General features: G+C 41.8%; 1 protein-coding gene across 5 annotated transcripts; it reads left to right on the top strand.

Moving 5' to 3' along the window:
- The first annotated feature begins 18 nt into the window (after window positions 1-18).
- LOC121643962 lies at window positions 19-9709 on the top strand. 5 transcript variants are annotated; one of them, XM_041991614.1, is made up of 15 exons: window positions 19-229; window positions 994-1188; window positions 1282-1361; window positions 1461-1515; window positions 1726-1808; window positions 2586-2673; window positions 2748-2882; window positions 3019-3096; window positions 3228-3373; window positions 3486-3622; window positions 3706-3799; window positions 3911-4243; window positions 4321-4501; window positions 4724-4851; window positions 4946-7944. In XM_041991614.1, the coding sequence occupies exons 6-15, from the start codon at window positions 2592-2594 to the stop codon at window positions 5267-5269; spliced, it is 1638 nt and encodes a 545-aa protein (XP_041847548.1). In that variant the 5' UTR covers window positions 19-229; window positions 994-1188; window positions 1282-1361; window positions 1461-1515; window positions 1726-1808; window positions 2586-2591; the 3' UTR covers window positions 5270-7944. The 5 variants fall into 5 exon arrangements, with proteins under 5 accessions (XP_041847548.1, XP_041847549.1, XP_041847552.1 ...); XM_041991615.1 differs by having other exon boundaries at window positions 19-1188; XM_041991617.1 differs by lacking the exons at window positions 19-229; window positions 994-1188; window positions 1282-1361; window positions 1461-1515; window positions 1726-1808 and adding exons at window positions 2006-2146; window positions 2248-2332.
- The last annotated feature ends 8724 nt before the right edge of the window (window positions 9710-18433 follow it).

Below are 18433 nucleotides of genomic sequence, written 5' to 3'. Positions count from 1 at the left end.
CAAGCCCCGTGACGTACTTCCGTTTTTCCCAGTGATCGGCAGATCAGTTTCCGGTTTATTTCCTGCTTCATCCGCATCACCATGAACTTCTCAAGATGTCTCCAAAACCTGCCAAAAATATCTATAAACGATGTACACCGCATCGTGGATGCCCACTCCCCTGCTTCCAAGAGCAAACAAGAAAAAGGCTTTCGTCTATATATATCCAGTTACGTGCACCAGTACGAGGGTAAGTATATTATGTGGTGATGTTAGCCGGCTAGCTAACGTTGGCGACCTGCTAATTAAAGCTTTACTTTTGTTTCGTATGTTTAATTGTTGTCAAAACTGTGTTACTTTTGCGTCTCTCTCAGTCTCAGAGAAAGATCAGGGCACAGGTGAAGTTGTCGTCAGGGCGCTGTGTTACAGGTCCATGAAGAAAGCTGAGAAGCCTCACAGTTTGAGTGTATGGTGAAGCTAGAATAGATAAGACAGCAGCGGTTGCTTGAGAAACCCAGTGTTCCAGATGTTCTTGGGGGCTGGGCAAGGTCATACATTTTAATGTAACTCTTTAATGTGCTCACAATGAAAAGAGCGGTTTAAATAACAGGTAAGTTTACCTTGCTGGTCCCCACTGGGTTACTGCATGCGTTCATGTTGAAGTTATAATGTTATAATGTTATTATAACCCAGAGTTCCTAATGTTCCTGGGGATTCAGCTAAGGTTATTCATGTTTAATGTAACTTTTAATAGATAGAATGAAAACAGTCGTTACCTACTGCAGGTGAGTTTACTTAGCTGATCCCCACTGGGTTATTGCTTACTGATTCTCATCAGTTTTATATGCATCTTATTGTGCCTCTCAGTTGTTATTAGCTGTGTTTTACCTAAACTCAGTCATTTATTTAAGGTGTAGGCTTGATTAAAAAACTCAGACTGTGTCATAAAGAATGATTAAGCAGTTAAACAAGCCAAGATTAATAAGTACTAACTGTGACATTTTACTTTTACAGGTGGTACTAAGAGATTCCAGTCCTGTGGAGCTGCTGCATCACAGCTGCACATGTGTGGCTGGAGCAGCTTTATGTAACCACTGTGTAGCCTTGCTTTTCCAGTCAGCACATTATTCTCAGCTGAAGGTGCCTGTGGTCCCCCCTATGCTGAGCTGTACAGAGGGAGAACAACAGTGGCACAAGCCCAGAACTTTGGTAAGTGCCAAAAAAGGACATATCTATCTGTTGCACACTCATTATACACATGTTGGTGATGTTTTCTAAACTATATACTGCCTTATTTGATAGGGTATAAAACCAGGACCCGTGGATAAGATGGCTGTTTTATCTGCAAAACCAAAGTGTGGAGGAACAAGAGAGGGTGTAAGGTAAAACCTGCATATTGTAGATGTATTACAATATTCTGCATGAATGTTTGAATGATAATATGTGTATGGCACTTATGTAAACTATTATGCTTCACACAGGAGCACACTCTACAAAGGCCTCAGTGGGGATTTACCTGATCTCTCTGTCCTTCAGGTAGGGCTAACAGGATCAAACTTCAAGGGACGTATGACATTATCTCAACTTAAATTGATATACACAGCAAATTTGTGGAGTGGAAAAATCTGGAGTTAAGCAAAAATTTGTTAAAGTGTTAGATTTTTGGAGTTTATTTTCCAACTTTGACCTTCGTTTGAGTTAAACAGTACTCCATGGAAGTGTTTTATTTAGGGGTCTATTCCACAGGTGCTCAGGGGTCCTCTTAACTCTACCACAGTGTTAGACTCAGTGTGGCATGGCGTGAGCAGCATCAAAGATTTCATCGTGAGGTATGTAGATAAAAAGCATAATTCTATTAATTTAAGAATATTATATTCTGTTATTTACGAAGATATTTGTTCTTTCAGATAGTACAATATGAGTTTGTTCATGTCGTTACTTTATTCGGTAAACGAGTTCTGTTGCACAGTTGAACTTAACCGAGTTTTTTTTTTTTTTTTTTTTTTAAAACCACATCTAAGCGTGCTCCGTTAGCCCGGCATGTGTTCCAACCATAGACTGTAAAAAGTAGTCCCTACAGTTGTTTTGACGGTGGCTAACTTCTTTCTAGGAGGCGTTTTCTTCCGTATATTTTTCCTTGAATGTATAGGCGTATTCGTGAGCTTCGGTAAGCTGATGTAGTTTTCTTGCTAACATTTGTGAGAATGCTAACGTTAATGGCGTTGCGATAACATGCCACCTACTTTTTTCTTAATTTCTTTTTCCTAGTTTCTTTGGGTAGACACTCTATTCAGGCAATTGCGTGCAATTCTTTTGAGATAATGTGGGGGAAACGCGAGGACTCGATGTCAAAGTAAGTCCGGACCAACGTGCTAACAGCTAAGTCAGAAAGTTAAGCCGTGTTACGTGGATGTCTTTTCAGACCTTGTAATAGTCACAACAAATCATCAAATCTATTTTAGATGCGACGCATTAGATAATTCAGTTAAAAATACTTTAGTAATTTAATTTTTTAATGATTTTATTTTTATAATGTTAATTCTAAACTTTTATAATTCAATTACAGTCGTCCAAAAAATAATGCCTGTTTTCTCCCTTAACGTCAGGCCAACATGTTAATAAAAGCACAACTTGGAGGAAAAAAGAAATATCTGAAACTGGAAGAAGTTAGCTTCGCAGAGTTTATCACTGCAGGTAAGCTAAATGTTTAACATTCAGCTATTAACAGGATAGGAGATAACTTTGTGACGTGTTTTTGTCATGGCTAGTCCAGCAGAAGTTTCTGATACCAGAGACTACACCACTGAGGGTCACAGATGACCAGGGTGTGGAAGTTGATGAGGATGTTTTTCCAGACCTTGCAACAGCCAAAGAAATATGCTTTTTCATCTACACTGATCAAGGTAGGACATTAAAGAGCTTTTGTTGCAGAAATTTTTTTTTAGGGTTGGACGGTGACTTATAAAATAAGTGTTATTAAATAATAACATCAAAATATAAGATTCTGTCTGTCTACAGTCAGTTGTATGTGAATTTCAGACCTTCCAGTTGCTGAAGCATCCATGATCTCTACTGAGTGTTCAGACCTGACTGAGTATGTGACCCTCACTACTTGTGGTAAGTAGAGCTAATGTAAATGTCAGGTTTTGACTTGAAATAATAAATATCTATTCTGGCATGTGTTACACTTGTTTTAGCTGATTGTAGTTCCAATATCTTTTATACTCTGGCTGTTTTGTGATCTTCAGATTTGACAGTCCTGCAGCAAGAGGATGATAGGACCTCTTCACCATCCCTTACAGATACAGTCTCTGTTTCAAGCAGTTTAAGCAGTGAGACAAGTGATCAGGGATGTCAGATTGTTCCCCCTTTGAATAGTATCCTTGCAAAAAATGTATGTTAATAAAAACCTAAGTGATCAGTAATGCAATATTGTACTCAATTTAAAAGATATTGGTATGGTTTTAGATTGTTCTGAACTTTTTTTGTTTTTTATTTTGTTTTAGAATGTAGAGCAAATTCTCTCCTCAAAACCAGCTGGCATGACTGTGATAAAAGAGTATGAGGAGACTGGGAGTTTAAAAGATTCTACCCGGCGGTTAATGGTTAACATTATTGTGGCTCATATGCATGAAAAAGAAGGGTAAGATGCTTTAAGAGAATATTACTATGTTTTGCTTTAAATTAGGTGAAATTGTTATATGAACAAGACTTTCACTCTTGCAGGAGAGCTGTTAGCAAAGCAACAAAGGAATTCCATGCCCTTGGAATTGTGTCACTGTTCCCATCTCTGAAGGACCCGTACTCCAAAAAGGGATATGTAAGTTCCTTTGCGTCTTTGTTATAAGTACCATTACAAAAATTAATGCTCTCTAGGTACTGTTACTAAATAACTCTTTATTTCAAACATGTTATACTGCTCTCCTTCTAGGAACACTTCTATGACATTCAGAGCAACAAAGGCTTTCTACAGTGGCGTATGAAAACAGTGCAGCGTAAATCCAGAACCGTGTCAACAACCCAGAATAACATGGTGCTCACAGGAGGTCCTACATCATCAAGATCATTTGGTACCATGGATGACCAGCGAAAAGGAGACGAATGTATGGAAGCCATGTCTCTCCTTCACTACACAACTGATCGGGACTTGGTGTTCCAGAAGATGAGAGAAACCTTCTGCTACCGTCAGCAGATCCTTCATGACCCACAGCGCGCAGCTGATGTCCTACAAATGTTTCCTCGTTTTTTGGATGTCAAAGGACTGGTAGGTATTAAATCTAATCTTCTATTTCATTAAAATGAACAAAATGTTTGATGTGGTTGTCCTTTCCTTTTAATTAGATTTTGCAAGACTTCTCACTGATGTTTGGAGCTGATGTCGCTTCAAGATTCCTTGAAAAATGGAACACCAGTTTCAAAGACAAAGTCATCCAGGAGGCCAGGGCCCTGAAAGAGACTGTTCTCCTTAAACAGCAGTTAAAAGCTGCCCTGAATGAAAGGTCTGATGCTACTGATGAGCCAGGTACAGCCATCATCAAGAGAGCATTGTAGTTCTTATCGTTGTCAAATAATCCAGATTATATTGTGTTTAAAACTTCCAAAGAGCAAGCTTCTGATGCACTTCAATATATTCATCTACCCTGAATATATCAATGTTTACTTATCCATGTACATTGCATAATTTTACTCCATTTTTGTTGTAGGCATCTTCCTTTAAAATGATTTGTATTCATTTTGTCTCCAGAGTGGGATAGCGACATGGCTTCCATTCTTGTGTTGCTGCATCTTCTCACTCCCCAACCAGCTGGCAGAAAGCGGCCAAAGAAGATCAGTGTTGGTGAGGCAATGGATCATCTAGTGAAATTTCACAAGGTTTGCTTGCACAACACAGTCTTGGTCCAAAAAAGATATTTTGTAGTTGTAAAAACAAATTGTTTATAAGCACATTTGTTTGTGTGTGTTTCAGTCATGCAATAGCCTTGAGGATCATCTCTTGACTGCTGCAGAAACCCGTCAGCCATATGTTCTTGCCAGTGGGACTTCAAAGGCACAGGTTTTCACCTTCTACATTGTCTTGGACAAGAAGCTTCTGCCTTGTCAGTCATGTACATCCTTAGGTGCTTTTGATGAGTTGTTCAAGTCTCATTTTGTTTTCAGTGTGAAGTATGATGATGCTCTGTCCAGCCTGTACACATTTTTGCAGACAACTGTGTACAATATTGACATAGGCACAACTGAAGAAACTCCAAAAGTCAAAGAGCTGAGAGCAAAGTTGTTGAACAAGCTTTAGTTGGCCTTCTCAGCCACAATGCTAAGTTGCTTTCTGTGTGCTTCATCCTTTGGTACAACTGTGCATCTGTTCAGGCACCTCAAACTAATTCATGGAATGTATCCAGGGAAAAGTCTAAGACTGAAATGTGGCCAGGCCGGTTGTTGCTTGCAGTTCTCCAGTTATTCTGGATTTAGGAGACATCTTATTAATATTCATTCTTCAACTGAGCCCTGTGAGGATCCTTCCAATTGTGAAAGTGAAGATGGCAATTCTCAGTCATTAGACAATGAAATGCCGTCTACTTCATCTCAATGCCAAAATGTTGAAACTGGACATTCAGGATCCACTCAAAGGAAAGATATGTGTGCTTCAATTATAGCCAAGCTTTTGGGGAGCGGTGTACCAAATTCTGTGGTTCTGTCCACAATTGAAAATCTTGAAGAATTTGTGGAGGAACTGCAGTCCAATATTCAGGACCAGGTATTGAACTTACTTCCAGGAAATAATCCATCTAGATCAGCCATGGAAGACTTATTTAAAAAGTTTGACAATCCTTTCAGTCAGCTGAACTCTGATACCAAGTGGAAGAAATATTTCAGGGATAAATGGGGGGTAGTAGAGCCAGTTGAGGTGCACCTTGGAGTTAGATATGATACGAGACGAAATAAAACTGGAATGTATGAACAAGTTCCTGTTAATGATAAATTCACATATATTCCAATTTTGAAGACACTCCAGTTCATTTTTAGAAATGAAAGCATATGCGAGTTGATACAAAAATCTAGGCCACCTTTTTCTGATGTTTATGAAGACTTCTGTGATGGAAGCTACTTTGAAAGTCATCCATTATATTCAGTTTATAGACATAGTCTCCAAATTCAATTGTACTATGACGAATTTGAATGTGCAAATCCTCTTGGATCAAAAAAAGGCATACATAAAGTTGGCTGCCTTTACTTTATTCTCAGAAATCTTCCCCCAAAAGTAAATTCAGCCCTCATGAACATCCACTTGGTATCTTTGTTTTATGCACAAGATGTAAAAAAATATGGGATTGATGAAATACTGAAACCCTTAATTAGTGATTTGAAAATTCTAGAAACTGTTGGAATTGCTGTGCCATTTGCAGAACACCCTGTATGTGGTACACTTGCTCAAATTACTGGTGACAATTTGGGTATGCATTGCATTCTTGGGTACCTGGAGTCATTTAGTGCACATTATTTCTGTCGATTTTGCTTAATTGATAAATTCACAGCTCAGTCAGTTTTCTCAGAGGATGACCCAAGGTTGACTTTAAGATCACCAGTTCTAAACGATCAGCATTATGCCAATTTGATTGATGAACCAACACTTGCCTCTTCATTTGGCATTAAGAGGAAAAGCACACTTAATAACTTAAAGTATTTTAATACTGCAGAAAACTATGCTGTGGACATAATGCACGACATATTGGAAGGAGTGGGCCAGTTTGAGATACGACTACTTTTTGAATATCTGATTGAACATTTAATTTCCAAAGAAACCTTGTTGAACCGAATATATGCTTTTAATTATGGGTATTTAGAAAATAAAAACAAGCCAACCAATATTAACCTTGACTGTGGAGGGCATGGGATAGGATTAAATGCATCACAAACGCTGTGTTTAGTCACAAACATACCTTTGATATTTGGTGACCTGGTACCAGAGGATGATCTGCACTGGCATTTATTGCTGTTGTTGTTAAACATTATAAATATTGTATTCTCATATTCAGTCACTGAGGGGATGACGGTGTATTTGAAGCACCTTATTATCGAACACCATAGTCTCTTTAAAGAACTTTACCCTTCAAAAAACTTGCTTCCAAAACATCATTTCATGTTGCACTACCCGAGATGCATTAGAAAGATTGGACCACTTATTCATATTTGGACAATGAGATTCGAAGCTAAACATAAATTTTTCAAAGATTGTGTGAAGAACTTTAAGAATTTGACTGTATCTCTTGCAAACAAACACCAGTTAGCAGTTGCGTATCATTGGGAGTGCTTGTCTTGGAATGCAGTAGAGTCTGGACCAATCAAGTTGTGTTCACCTGAATTACTGGAATTTTTAGAAGATTTAATGGCATTTTTTCATGTTGATTCACTAGCCACTGTCAGTTTTACAAAATGGGTCAAATGTTGTGGTGTTGAATATCGTGTTGGACTATTTGTTTGCACCGGTACTGATGAAAACACACCACTTTTCAGCAAAATAGCTTCAATTGTTTTGCACAGTGGCAAAGTATTTTTTGTGTTGATTGAGCATGAGACTTATTTCCATGATCATTTCCATGCTTTTCAAATCAGGGAGAATGTACCAAGGAAAATACTAGTGATAGAGAAGGAGAAATTAAGACATTTCAAACCTTTTGATGCTCAGATGTCATATGGTTGTGATTCACAATTTTATGTTATTTTAGAAAGCTGTATTATCTGATTTGATTTGTATGAGTTCCTTGTGGAATTTTCCTGTATGTTCTATCCGTAAAACATGTTCTGCACTGCTGAGATGTGAATAGTGCTGCTGACTTGATCTTTTTGCTGTAATACTGTTTTTTACTGTCAGATTTTACAGTTTTTTTGACAGCACTTTATTTAAAATGTAACCAAGCATGACTTTGCCTCATGTAAGGTTTGTTAAAATAAAATGAGAAGTTAAAAGCATGTGTTCACTGTAGTCAGTTTTACACAAAATATGATGTATTAAAATACATTTACTACTAAAAGGTGTTGAATTAACTATATTTTGAGAGTTGTTTTTCTACACTGGTAGAGGGTTAATTTTAAAATTAAATCATCTTGAGTGTTACTTTTACTCAAAATAGGATTAGTATTTTAACACCAGATTGTGTTAAACATTAACTCTGAACAGAGGGTAAACATTCAACTACAGATGTAGAGTTGTTTTAACTATGCCTGGTAGTTAATTCGGTGGTCACGCATGTACACTCATAACGAGTTGATTTTAACTCCAACGGAGTTCATTCCAAAGGCCAGAATTTGCTGTGTACATACACTAGTATTTCATAATTTTATACGGAGCTGTGCACAGAAGGGTTCTCCACTACAAAATTATTTGTAGAGGCGATGGCCCCATGCACAATGAGCCCCATCCGTACATGTTGCTCATTGAAAATATGGGTAATCTATGGTATTATAATAATGATTTTTTACATGCTTAGGTGACAGAAGTCTATAAGAACTTCTCCGCAGCTGAGGCACTGATGATCTGCAGCATGGGCATCAGCTCTGAAGTTCCTCTGGTTGACTCTGCCCTTGGCCCAGTTCAAGCTGGAAGCCCATTGTCCTACCAGCAACCAGCAAGAGTGAAGAAGGACCTGTCCTTCCATGCTGCCCCACCACCTCCTTCTCTGTCTCTTCAGAATTACCACCTGCAACCACCTAATTGCATGTTTGTCTGTAGTGAAGCACAACAGCTACACCTTAAAAGTCTTGAGGTCAGCTGGGACATGGCACACAAATTTGAATGTGCTACCAGAGAACAAAGTTCATGCAGTGAATGGCATCAGTTAAGGAGGCCTAGACTGACTGCCTCACGGTTCAGGGAGATCTGTCAGGTCAGAGAGAGTAATGAAGACAGTCTGGCTGACTGGATACTGCAGGGAACCCGTCAGACTGCAGCTATGAAGAGGGGCCTTGAATTGGAGGCAGATGTCATCTGGGAGTACTGCCAGATGAAGAGGGTCAACCACTATCCTTGTGGATTTGTAATTCACCCTGATGCCCCATGGCTGGGGGCATCTCCTGATGGGTTAATTTTTGACCCTTCAGAGCCTTGTCAATTTGGTTTAATTGAAATGAAATGTCCAAATGTTAAAAGCTATGTTGACTGCCCATATCTCAGTATGAATTCAGGCAAACTTGAGCTCAAACAATCACATGCTTATTACGCACAAGTACAAGGGCAGATGCTAATAACAGGAATGAATTGGTGTGACTTTGTTGTCTCAGCTGAGGAAGACATACTAATTCAAAGAATTTACAGAGACAGAGACATGTTAGATGTCATCAAGGAGAAGGTAGACTGGTTTTATTTCCATGTCTACATGCAGAAATGCATGTAATGTGTGCAAATCCAGCCACCATGCACAATGTAATGCAGGCATGTCAAACTGGTCCACCAAAGGGCCGCTGTGGCTGCAGGTTTTTGTTCCAACCAGCCAGGTTAATGTAATGTGATGTAATGTAAATGTTTATTTTATAAACTTGTATAAATTTATTATGCAACACTGAATGTAGTGACTTGATTTTAACAAAACAACAAACATACCTATAAACCGGTGTGGGGCTGCTATGCCAGTACTTGGTTGACAGATTATCATCTGTGAGGTGGGTCCACTGAATGAGAAAGAGACTCAGCAGACATCCGTGCAGGTACAATGTATTTATTCACAATCTTCAACCAAACCCTGTGCAACTTCAAAAACAACTCTCCCAATGCTTCCTCCTCCTTCTTCCTCATTATCATTTTAAACTTCATACCTCCATTTTTTGACAAGAGGCCCATTTTGGTAATTTGTGAGGAGACATGCAACTGTGAAAATTTGGTATATGCTCCCTGAGATGGAAAGAGGGATAGTGGTATCAAAGAGTTTATTCTCTTTGACTCTTCTGATCATCCTCTCAACGTACACTCTCAAACGAGCAATGGACTGCGTCTTCAGAACATCCACCTCTGACATTTGTGTCCTCTTGGAGAGAAAGGCAGGACGATGAACAGTCCCAGGTACAAGGTCATCCACCAAGAAACCCTTGTCAACCATGATGGCCATGTCAGGTGTTAAGAGTGATGTAATCCCTGACTGCCGAAAGACCTCCTTGTCACTCATGGATCCCTCAAAGAGTGCTGACACAAATGTCAGGGCTCCGTGGGGGGACATTCCCACCATGGCCTTGAAGGTGCAGTGGGACTTGTAGTGGGAAAAGACCTCACTCTGGAGGAGCAGAGATGAAGGAGTCTGACAGCGTAACTCTGTGCAGTCAAGGACCACATGTGTATTGCTGTAGCTGCCATTAAAGTCCTGTGGAAGACTGGCTTTCACAGCTGCAGGAGACATCCATGTACATACTGAGCCCAGTAGGCTGTAGAGAAAGTTGGCCCAGGTCACAATAATTCGGCTGACTGTTGCTCGATGGATGTTGAATCTATGACCCAGCTCCCTCTGGGTACAGCCAGTGGACAGATATGAGAGAAAGAGGAAAAGTTCATCTATTGGCAGCAGTTTCTGTGGGGAAATGTTAAAAATTAAATTTAGTTCATAATAATATTTTCATGGATGTTTGAATTTGTGTATGAGCCTGCTACTTACAATCGGTCTGGTTACAGGGCTTTCAGTTGTTGTGCTTGTTTTCCTTGCTTTGGTGCTGGTGACCCTAACCATTTTCACTGTAGCAGCACTGATCAGCTCCCAAAATGCCATCAGATGCTCATATGAGGGGAATCTAAAATATAGATACAGTATTGTAGTTGGAATTAGTTATCATACAAGCTCAATTATAGATTAAGAAGACAGAGAAAATAATTCGCCAAAACTAACAATAGATGCAATCACTTACAGTAATGTCAAATGTTTGTCTTACAAATACTAACTTGATTGATTGGTTGTAGATATTTTACCTGGTGTAAAATCTGATGTCCTCTGGTGAGGATGCAAACCGCTGAAGTCCAAATGAGCTCTGCAGATGTAGTGTTTGGACCTGCTGTCTCAGCATCTCGAGTTCTTCATGTAACTTCTCATATTGCTCTCGGTCGACACACACTGTGGGACTTGCTCCGTAGTCATGGTCGATGGGCATGGGGACCATAGGTTCCACAATCTCCTCCCCAGTCTCCACGGGGCCTGGTTCCGGACTTGATGCCGGACGAGTGCGGCGTTCCCAAACACCGGCCCGGGTCTTGCCGTTCGTGTACCCATTCCATTCAAACAACGATGGCACGGCACTTGCAGCTAAAACCCGTCTTCCCTTAGCAGTAGTACGGATATAGTCCTTTTTAAAATGTCGGCTGCATACCTTCGTATGCGGAGTTATGGAAAACCCCATCCTCCGGATCTTCTGTAGCCACTGCGCACGAAGGCCGCTATGTTTTGGGAAGCGGTGGAAGCTTAGTTCACTATTATAACGACTCGATCCAGTACAAAGTGGCACACAGCAATGGTCGTTTGAACCACCCACTGTTTTCTGTAACTTGTATGAATCTCTGACGTTATATTTAATCTTCTTTTGTTCAGTTACAGCTCTTGTTTGTTCATTATGACTCATGTTTACCACCGTTGTAACAGGAGCGGGAAGTAAACCGGAAACTGATCTGCCGATCACTGGGAAAAACGGAAGTACGTCACGGGCACAGAGCCTATTATCCAAACTAGAAGACTCAATCTGTCTTCCAACTTCAAAATGGGAGGGGGACTTATCCAGTAACTTTAATAAAGATAAATGGTCACAGATATGTTTAAACACCTTTAAAATGACTAAGAATTCAAATATGCAACAAATACAATTCAAAATTCTGCATAGAACTCATTATACAGGACAAAGGATGTTCAGGATGGGTCTGTCACAATCAAACATCTGCACACACTGCAATGAAAACACACCTGACAACTATCTCCATGCCTTGTGGTCCTGCACACCTGTCCGCAGGTTCTGGCTTCAGGTATGTGTGGACATGTCAACATGGTTTAAATGTAATATTCCTACAATCCCCGCACCATGTCTACTAGGTGACTTGGGTGACATTATTATGACAATTAACTCTGCACACATGATACGCACAGCATTATGCATTGCAAAGAAAACTATCCTTGTGAACTGGAAAAACAAAAATAATCTGTGTATTCAGCAGTTTAGGAATCTCTTAGTTGACCACATCGGTAGTGAGACAATGTCTGCCTCCTCAAAGAACTATTTAGCTGAATCTCATTCCTTCTGGTCCCCTGTGCTTAGTTCCATCACTTAGTGTAGGTGGAAGACTGTGACCTCGTTGCTGTGGGGGTTTGGGAAATGGCCAGGAGTGACTGGTGGTTGCGGGTTCTTTGTGGTTGCCCGTGGTGCGGGACCGGGCTGCTCTGCGTTGGGGGTGGCTCTGGGTCTGGCCTCGTCGGGGGCTGGGGGGTCAGCGGTTGGAGTCGCCTCGTGGCGGGGGGTGAGGCCACTGGTGGCGACTGGGTTGGTGGGCGTCAGTCCTGGGCCGGGCGGCCGGGCTATTCTGGGGCGGGCTGGGCGGGGGTTCTGTGCTGTGGTGCCCGGGGGTGGCCCTCCTACCTCCGGGGTGGTGGGGTCCCTGTGTGCCGGGGGTCTGGGCCTGCCCGGATGTGCTGCCGTGGTGTGGGTTGGTGCATGCCCTGGTGTCTGGTTGACACCCTGGGACCCAGGGTATGGCCCGGGGGCAGGGGGTTGCAGGGGTTTGAAGGAGGGCTGAGTGGGATTTGAGGGATTATAGGGAGAGGTGCTGGGGTGTGAGACAGGGATGCCTGTATGTTGTGTGTGTGTATGTACTTTGGATGATGTTTGTGTGGATGTGGGGGTATGTTTGTGTGTGTGTGTATATGCATGTGTTAGGATGAGTGAGGGTGTGTCTGGGGAGTGAGAGTGGGAGGGTTGGATGCTGTGTGAGTGTTTATATTGTGTGGGTGGGGCTGAGAGGGCATATATGAGTTAGGATGAGTGGGAGTGTGCAAGGAAACAGGTGTCCCCATCCCCTCATTCCCCGTTAGGGGTGTAGGTACTTTCTAGGGTTGGTGGCGGCTCACTGGCTGTGGTCCCTGAGTGGCCCGGTTGTGGGGGGGTGGCCTCTCCTGGCCTGTCTTGCCCTGGGGAGCCTTCTGGGGAGTGGGGGTGCCTAATGCCACTAGAGGCTCATCATCCAGAGGGAAGTTTGCTTCCTTCTGGACGTACATCCCCGGACCCCTCTTACTTCCCGCTCTCTCTGTTTCACACACACACACACACCCACACACACACACACACACACACGTAGGGAGTTGGGAGGCGTGGAGCCATGCGGGGTAGAACGAAGGGGACCATTCAGTGGTCTCCTTGGATGCACCCCGTGGCGACTCGCCTCTCAGTTTTGATTGCACCAAGACACCAAAACACAAGAAACACAACACACAAACAACACCTGGGGGGCATGGCATGCGGTGCATGTCGGGCGGGGCCACTTAGATGGCCCGGCTCCCGGCTCATTGCAGTCACTGCTCCTCAATTTTAATTGCCAAAACACACACTATCTAAACAGTCAGGACCGGGGAGGGAGAGGGTATTGGGGACCTCTCACACCCCTGTTCCCCCTGTATGTGGCCGGGGGCGGGCGGGGGGAGGTGGTTGCACTGGGGCCGGGTCCCGGGGTGGCTGCGCTGGTGGGCTGCTGGCTCTGTGGGTGTTGGGTCAAGGGGGGGTGCTTGGGGCTCGCTGTCCTCTGGTCCCCCTGGGGTGTCCCCCACGGGGCATGGTGGGTGGGTTGTGTGTGGCGTGACTGTGTGGTGGTGAGTGATTGTGGGTGCTACGTGGGGGAGGGTGTGAGTGTGGGGTTATATAGGGTGCAGGTGAGGAGTGGGGGGAGGGGGCCGATAGCAAAGATGTGTGTGCTGGACTGCGCCGGGTGGCTGTCTGGGGGGTCCTGGTCCTCCTAGGCATGTTGCGGGCCCTCTGCCTATAGGGGGTGGAGCGGCCGCCTCTGGGCTCCTGGGGCCCTGGGCCCTTCGCTTGGGCTGCCCTGGGTAGCCGGTCCCTGGCGGGGGCTGGCGGCTGCTGATCTTGGCTCTTGCTGGGGCTCTCCTCTGCCGCCCTTCGGGTGGGGCTGGAGTCATCTTTGTGGTGGGGTGGCATGGGTTGGTGCTCCGGGTCTGCTGCTGGGGGCCCGGGCCTCTGGCCCTGGTCTGCCTCTGGCCTCTGTGGAGGCGTGGTCGCATTTGCATGATCTCACTCATCACTCTTCATCACTGATCACTCCTTGTTTCTCATGCTCTGCATGCTGACACAGTCACTGAGTTGTCCAGTGGGTTTTAATACTAAGTGATAATTATTTTTTTTATTTTTCCTGTGAGTTAGTATCTGGTCGCTGTTATGTCTTTTTGATTTGGTTATTACTTAAAAACTCTTAATGACTAGTTTTTTTCTGTGTGTGTGTTTCTGCTTTTGTAAAAGTTGTAGGAAATTTTCTGGTGTGTTCGTGTACAGGTGTAACAGTTTGTTGTCTGGTGATGGTGTGGATTGAAGGGTCGTTGCCTTCTGTCTGTGATGTTTTTGTCTCCTTTCTTCTTTCCCTTTTGCTCTTTTTTCTATTTTCCATCTTCTTCTGTCCCCTCCAGTCAGGTCCAGCAAGATTACATAGATTCCGTGATTCAAAGTAAATAAATAAATAAATTAATCATATTATCAAGAGGAGCCTTACCCATAGGCCTCCCCTTGGCAGAGCAAATTTGTTCAGCACGATACAACAACCAGATTATCATTTTGCTTGCTATGATGCTGGACAGTACAAGTTAAAAAAAAAAGCCACATAACACTAATGCTAAGCTGCACAGTACGTTTAGTAATACCTGCATACATAACCCAACACTCACATTTATTAATTCAAGTACATTTAACATTCAACACAGGCACACAACATTATGCATACATGTACATACACTTACACACACACACATACACACATACACACATACACACATATACATACACATTTATATCAACAAGAAGCATCCAACACTCACCTTTTCTCCACAAGCATGACCACACTTAGATTTATCACGTGGAATGTGCACGGAGCTGGGACCAGAGAGAAGAGACTAAAAATCTTTAATAGATTAAATGATCTGCAGGCAGACATTGTGTTCTTACAGGAGATTCATATGACAAAAACATCAGTGGACGCCCTCTCTACAACAGTTTCCTCATGTTTACTCTGCCTGTTATAACTCCAGACAGAGAGGGGTAGCCATTCTGATAAATAGAAAAGTAACATTCACAGAAATCAGCTTTATTACAGATCCAGAAGGGAGATTCATCATAGTAAAATTATCTATTCAAAATATGATGCTAAGCTAACTTATATGGCCCAAATGTTGATGATCCCCCCTTCTTTCACTCTTTCTTCACATCACTTTCTGAACATGCAGATAGCACACTAACCACAGGAGGGGATTTTAACATGGTTCTGGGCTCAGCTGATAGATTTAATAACACTGTAAACCATTGAAACTGGCAATCCACAAACACTGTTAAACAATATATGGAGGATTTTGGACATTGCGATATATGGCGGACTTATCACCCTCATATCAGAGAGTACGCCTTCTTTTCCTCAGTTCACCATTCATACTCTAGGCTAGATTATTTTCTGGTTAGCAGCTCTTTGGTAAGTGAGATTTCAGAGACCCAGATTCACCCTATCACTATCAGCAACCATGCACCAGTTTCCTTCACTTTGAGGAACACAAGAATCACACCATCAGCTAAAAGCTGGAAATTTAATACAGCGTTGCTTAAAGATCCCGACTTTATCAGCTACTTCACAAAAGAATGGGCTATATACTTAGAAAACAATGACAAACCAGGAGTCCCAGCATGTGTTCTGTGGGAAGCAGGGAAGGCGGTAATGCGAGGCAAAATTATCTCTTCTGCATCACATAAAAAAAAGAAAGAAAACTCCAAAATATTAGAATTAGAACTAAGAACTAAATCATCAGAGGATGCCTACAGTGCTTCACCAGATGAACCAACGATGAACCAAATAAGGAAGGCTAGACTTGAATTAAATGAAATAATTAACAAGAGAACAGAATTTCTGGTGCAAAGATTACACTTGGAGACATTTCAACATAGTAATAAATCTGGAAGATTTTTAGCTAATCAGTTGAAAATAAAAAAAGAAAAATCTACCATCAGCTGTTAAAGATTCAGTAGGTAATATTACGCATGACCCAGATGCAATAAACAACATCTTTAGAGACTTCTATAAAACTCTGTATACATTACACTTAGATCCATCCAGAGATGGGAGGTCTTCACCTTCAAGTTACAAGCAAGTCCAAGTCAATCTTTATGAGAACCAAGCAAGTCAAGTCGAGTCACTGCTCTTTGCCAAGCAAGTCAAGTCGAGTCACTGCTTTTGGTCTGCAAGTCGTGTCAAGTCATACATTTAATTAGCCAAGTTTTACAGATTAAAAGTTTAAAGAGTCTTAAACTGTGGGACTTTATTATTATATATTTACCAACAAACAATTTGTAGGGCCACACAGAGCTAAGTTTTTTAAAATAAAAATATAAAAAATAAATAAATGAAATAATAAATAAAAAGTAGTTTTCCTGTCATTTTTGCTTGACCATTTAAGTCACTTGAAAAACAAGCACAGAAACACATGGATAAAAAACACAACAGCATCACCCCTGTCATATACTTAGCAAATACAGGATGTTAAATTTTGAAAAGAAAACTAGCTTATATGTCTGTTTTTCAAAATTATGCAAAACTGCACCCTAAGCACTTTGTTTAGATGACCTCTGAAAAAATGAATAGCAGCAAGACCAACCTATTGGGGGCAGTGCAGTCTTCAAAATCATAAAATAACTTTCATAAAGCAATTAAGTCCCCACACATCTGAAAACATACAAACTTTTGTAAGTGAGGTAAAAAGTAAGGTATCGGTGGGCCAACAATGTCAACACTGACCAATATTTTGTTCTTGTTTTCTTTTCTTGTACTCGAACATGCATACTGTATATTTGTATTGTTTCGTGGTATATTTCTGAACACATTCCCCACCAAACAAAGCCTGAACTGAAAAACAACAACAACCTTCAAGTTATACTTAAGGCCTATTATTAGACTGTGCACATACATAAGTGGAACTACAAACTGATATCACGCAACATTTCTTCCTATTAAATGAATAAATCCAATCACAGTGCATTGCATTTGCAAAAAATTAAATTGGACAGAACTTTGTCACTCATTTGTGAGCGATGTGGTCGCATTATCACCCCTCCATGGCTGAATACACGCTCAACTGGTGCACTTGATGCAGACTGCCACCTTGAACAAAGAGGGTAGTACGTGCCTGTTCATGGCCCAAAAATGAAGGGCGTTCTGTCCATCACAAATATCCAAATAGTGGTTCAGTTGAATTAGAGGACTGGAACATGAATCTCTTTTCTGTTTCTTGCGGTAAGCTGTAAACAGTCCAGACTGAAGCTCTGCTTCTGACTCTGTTACTTGGTCCTCCTGCTGCTGGGTAGGGGGAGGAGATGGGGTAGCCTTGTATGCCTCTTGAATAATCAAGTCTGAAAAGCACAAAACAGAAATCACAAACTGTTTTAAAAACTGAGTACAAACAGCACATCATTGCACAAGTTACCCATTAATCTATATACTAAAATAATCAATCTAATTCACAGTCCAAATCTGTTATATTGAAGTTTAACTGTATTTACCATCAAAACATACCTTTAATCATTGTAGACACAGCCTCCTTGGTCTTTTCAGGTGCCATAACATCATGGATTAGCCACATGGTGCCAAAAGAAGGATCCAGTAGAGCGGCTTTGAGGTAAGTCATTTCAAGTCATTCAGCTCAAGTCCGAGTCAAGTCTAAAGTCATGAAGAGAAAGTCGAGTCTTTTTGGAACATTTGTCAAGCAAGTCACAAGTCCTAAAAATAGCAGCTCGAGTCCGACTCGAGTCAAGTCATGTGACTCGAGTCTCCCATCTCTGGATCCATCAGACGATATCCATAATTTCTTAATATAGATCTTCCAGGTTTACAGCAGGAACAAGTCACGGCCTTAAATTCCCCCCTCACAGTGGAGGAGCTACATGAAGCCCTTAAGCATACGCCCTGTAAAAAAGCACCAGGTCCAGATGGCTTCCCTGCAGAGTTCTATAAAGAATTCTGGTCAAAACTGGCCCCTACATTTTTCAAAATGGTGACACAAGTAAAGAAAAATGGTTACTTACCCCCAAACACAAACTCTGCCACCATTACTGTACTATTAAAACCAGGTAAAGACCCCACAATACCATCTAGCTACAGACCCATATCGCTGATAAATGCTGACCTTAAAATAGTCTGCAAAGCATTAGCTGGAAGGTTAGAGAAAGTAACTCCTCTCATTATACACCCTGATCAAAC

The sequence above is a fragment of the Melanotaenia boesemani genome, chromosome 8, assembly GCF_017639745.1.
Source record: "Melanotaenia boesemani isolate fMelBoe1 chromosome 8, fMelBoe1.pri, whole genome shotgun sequence".
In the NCBI taxonomy this organism is placed as follows: domain Eukaryota; kingdom Metazoa; phylum Chordata; class Actinopteri; order Atheriniformes; family Melanotaeniidae; genus Melanotaenia; species Melanotaenia boesemani.
Note: the sequence above shows the minus strand (reverse complement) of the source record. Positions and strands in the feature narration are given on the sequence as shown.

What these genes read in the sequence shown, in the direction of transcription:
- LOC121643962 (XM_041991614.1), top strand. Translation starts at nt 2,592, where the DNA reads ATGTTAATAAAAGCACAACTTGGAGGAAAAAAGAAATATCTGAAACTG. An exon ending in CGTACTCCAAAAAGGGATAT is followed by an intron (nt 3,800 to 3,910) that starts GTAAGTTCCTTT and finishes CTCTCCTTCTAG; the next exon opens with GAACACTTCTATGACATTCA. An exon ending in TTTTGGATGTCAAAGGACTG is followed by an intron (nt 4,244 to 4,320) that starts GTAGGTATTAAA and finishes CCTTTTAATTAG; the next exon opens with ATTTTGCAAGACTTCTCACT.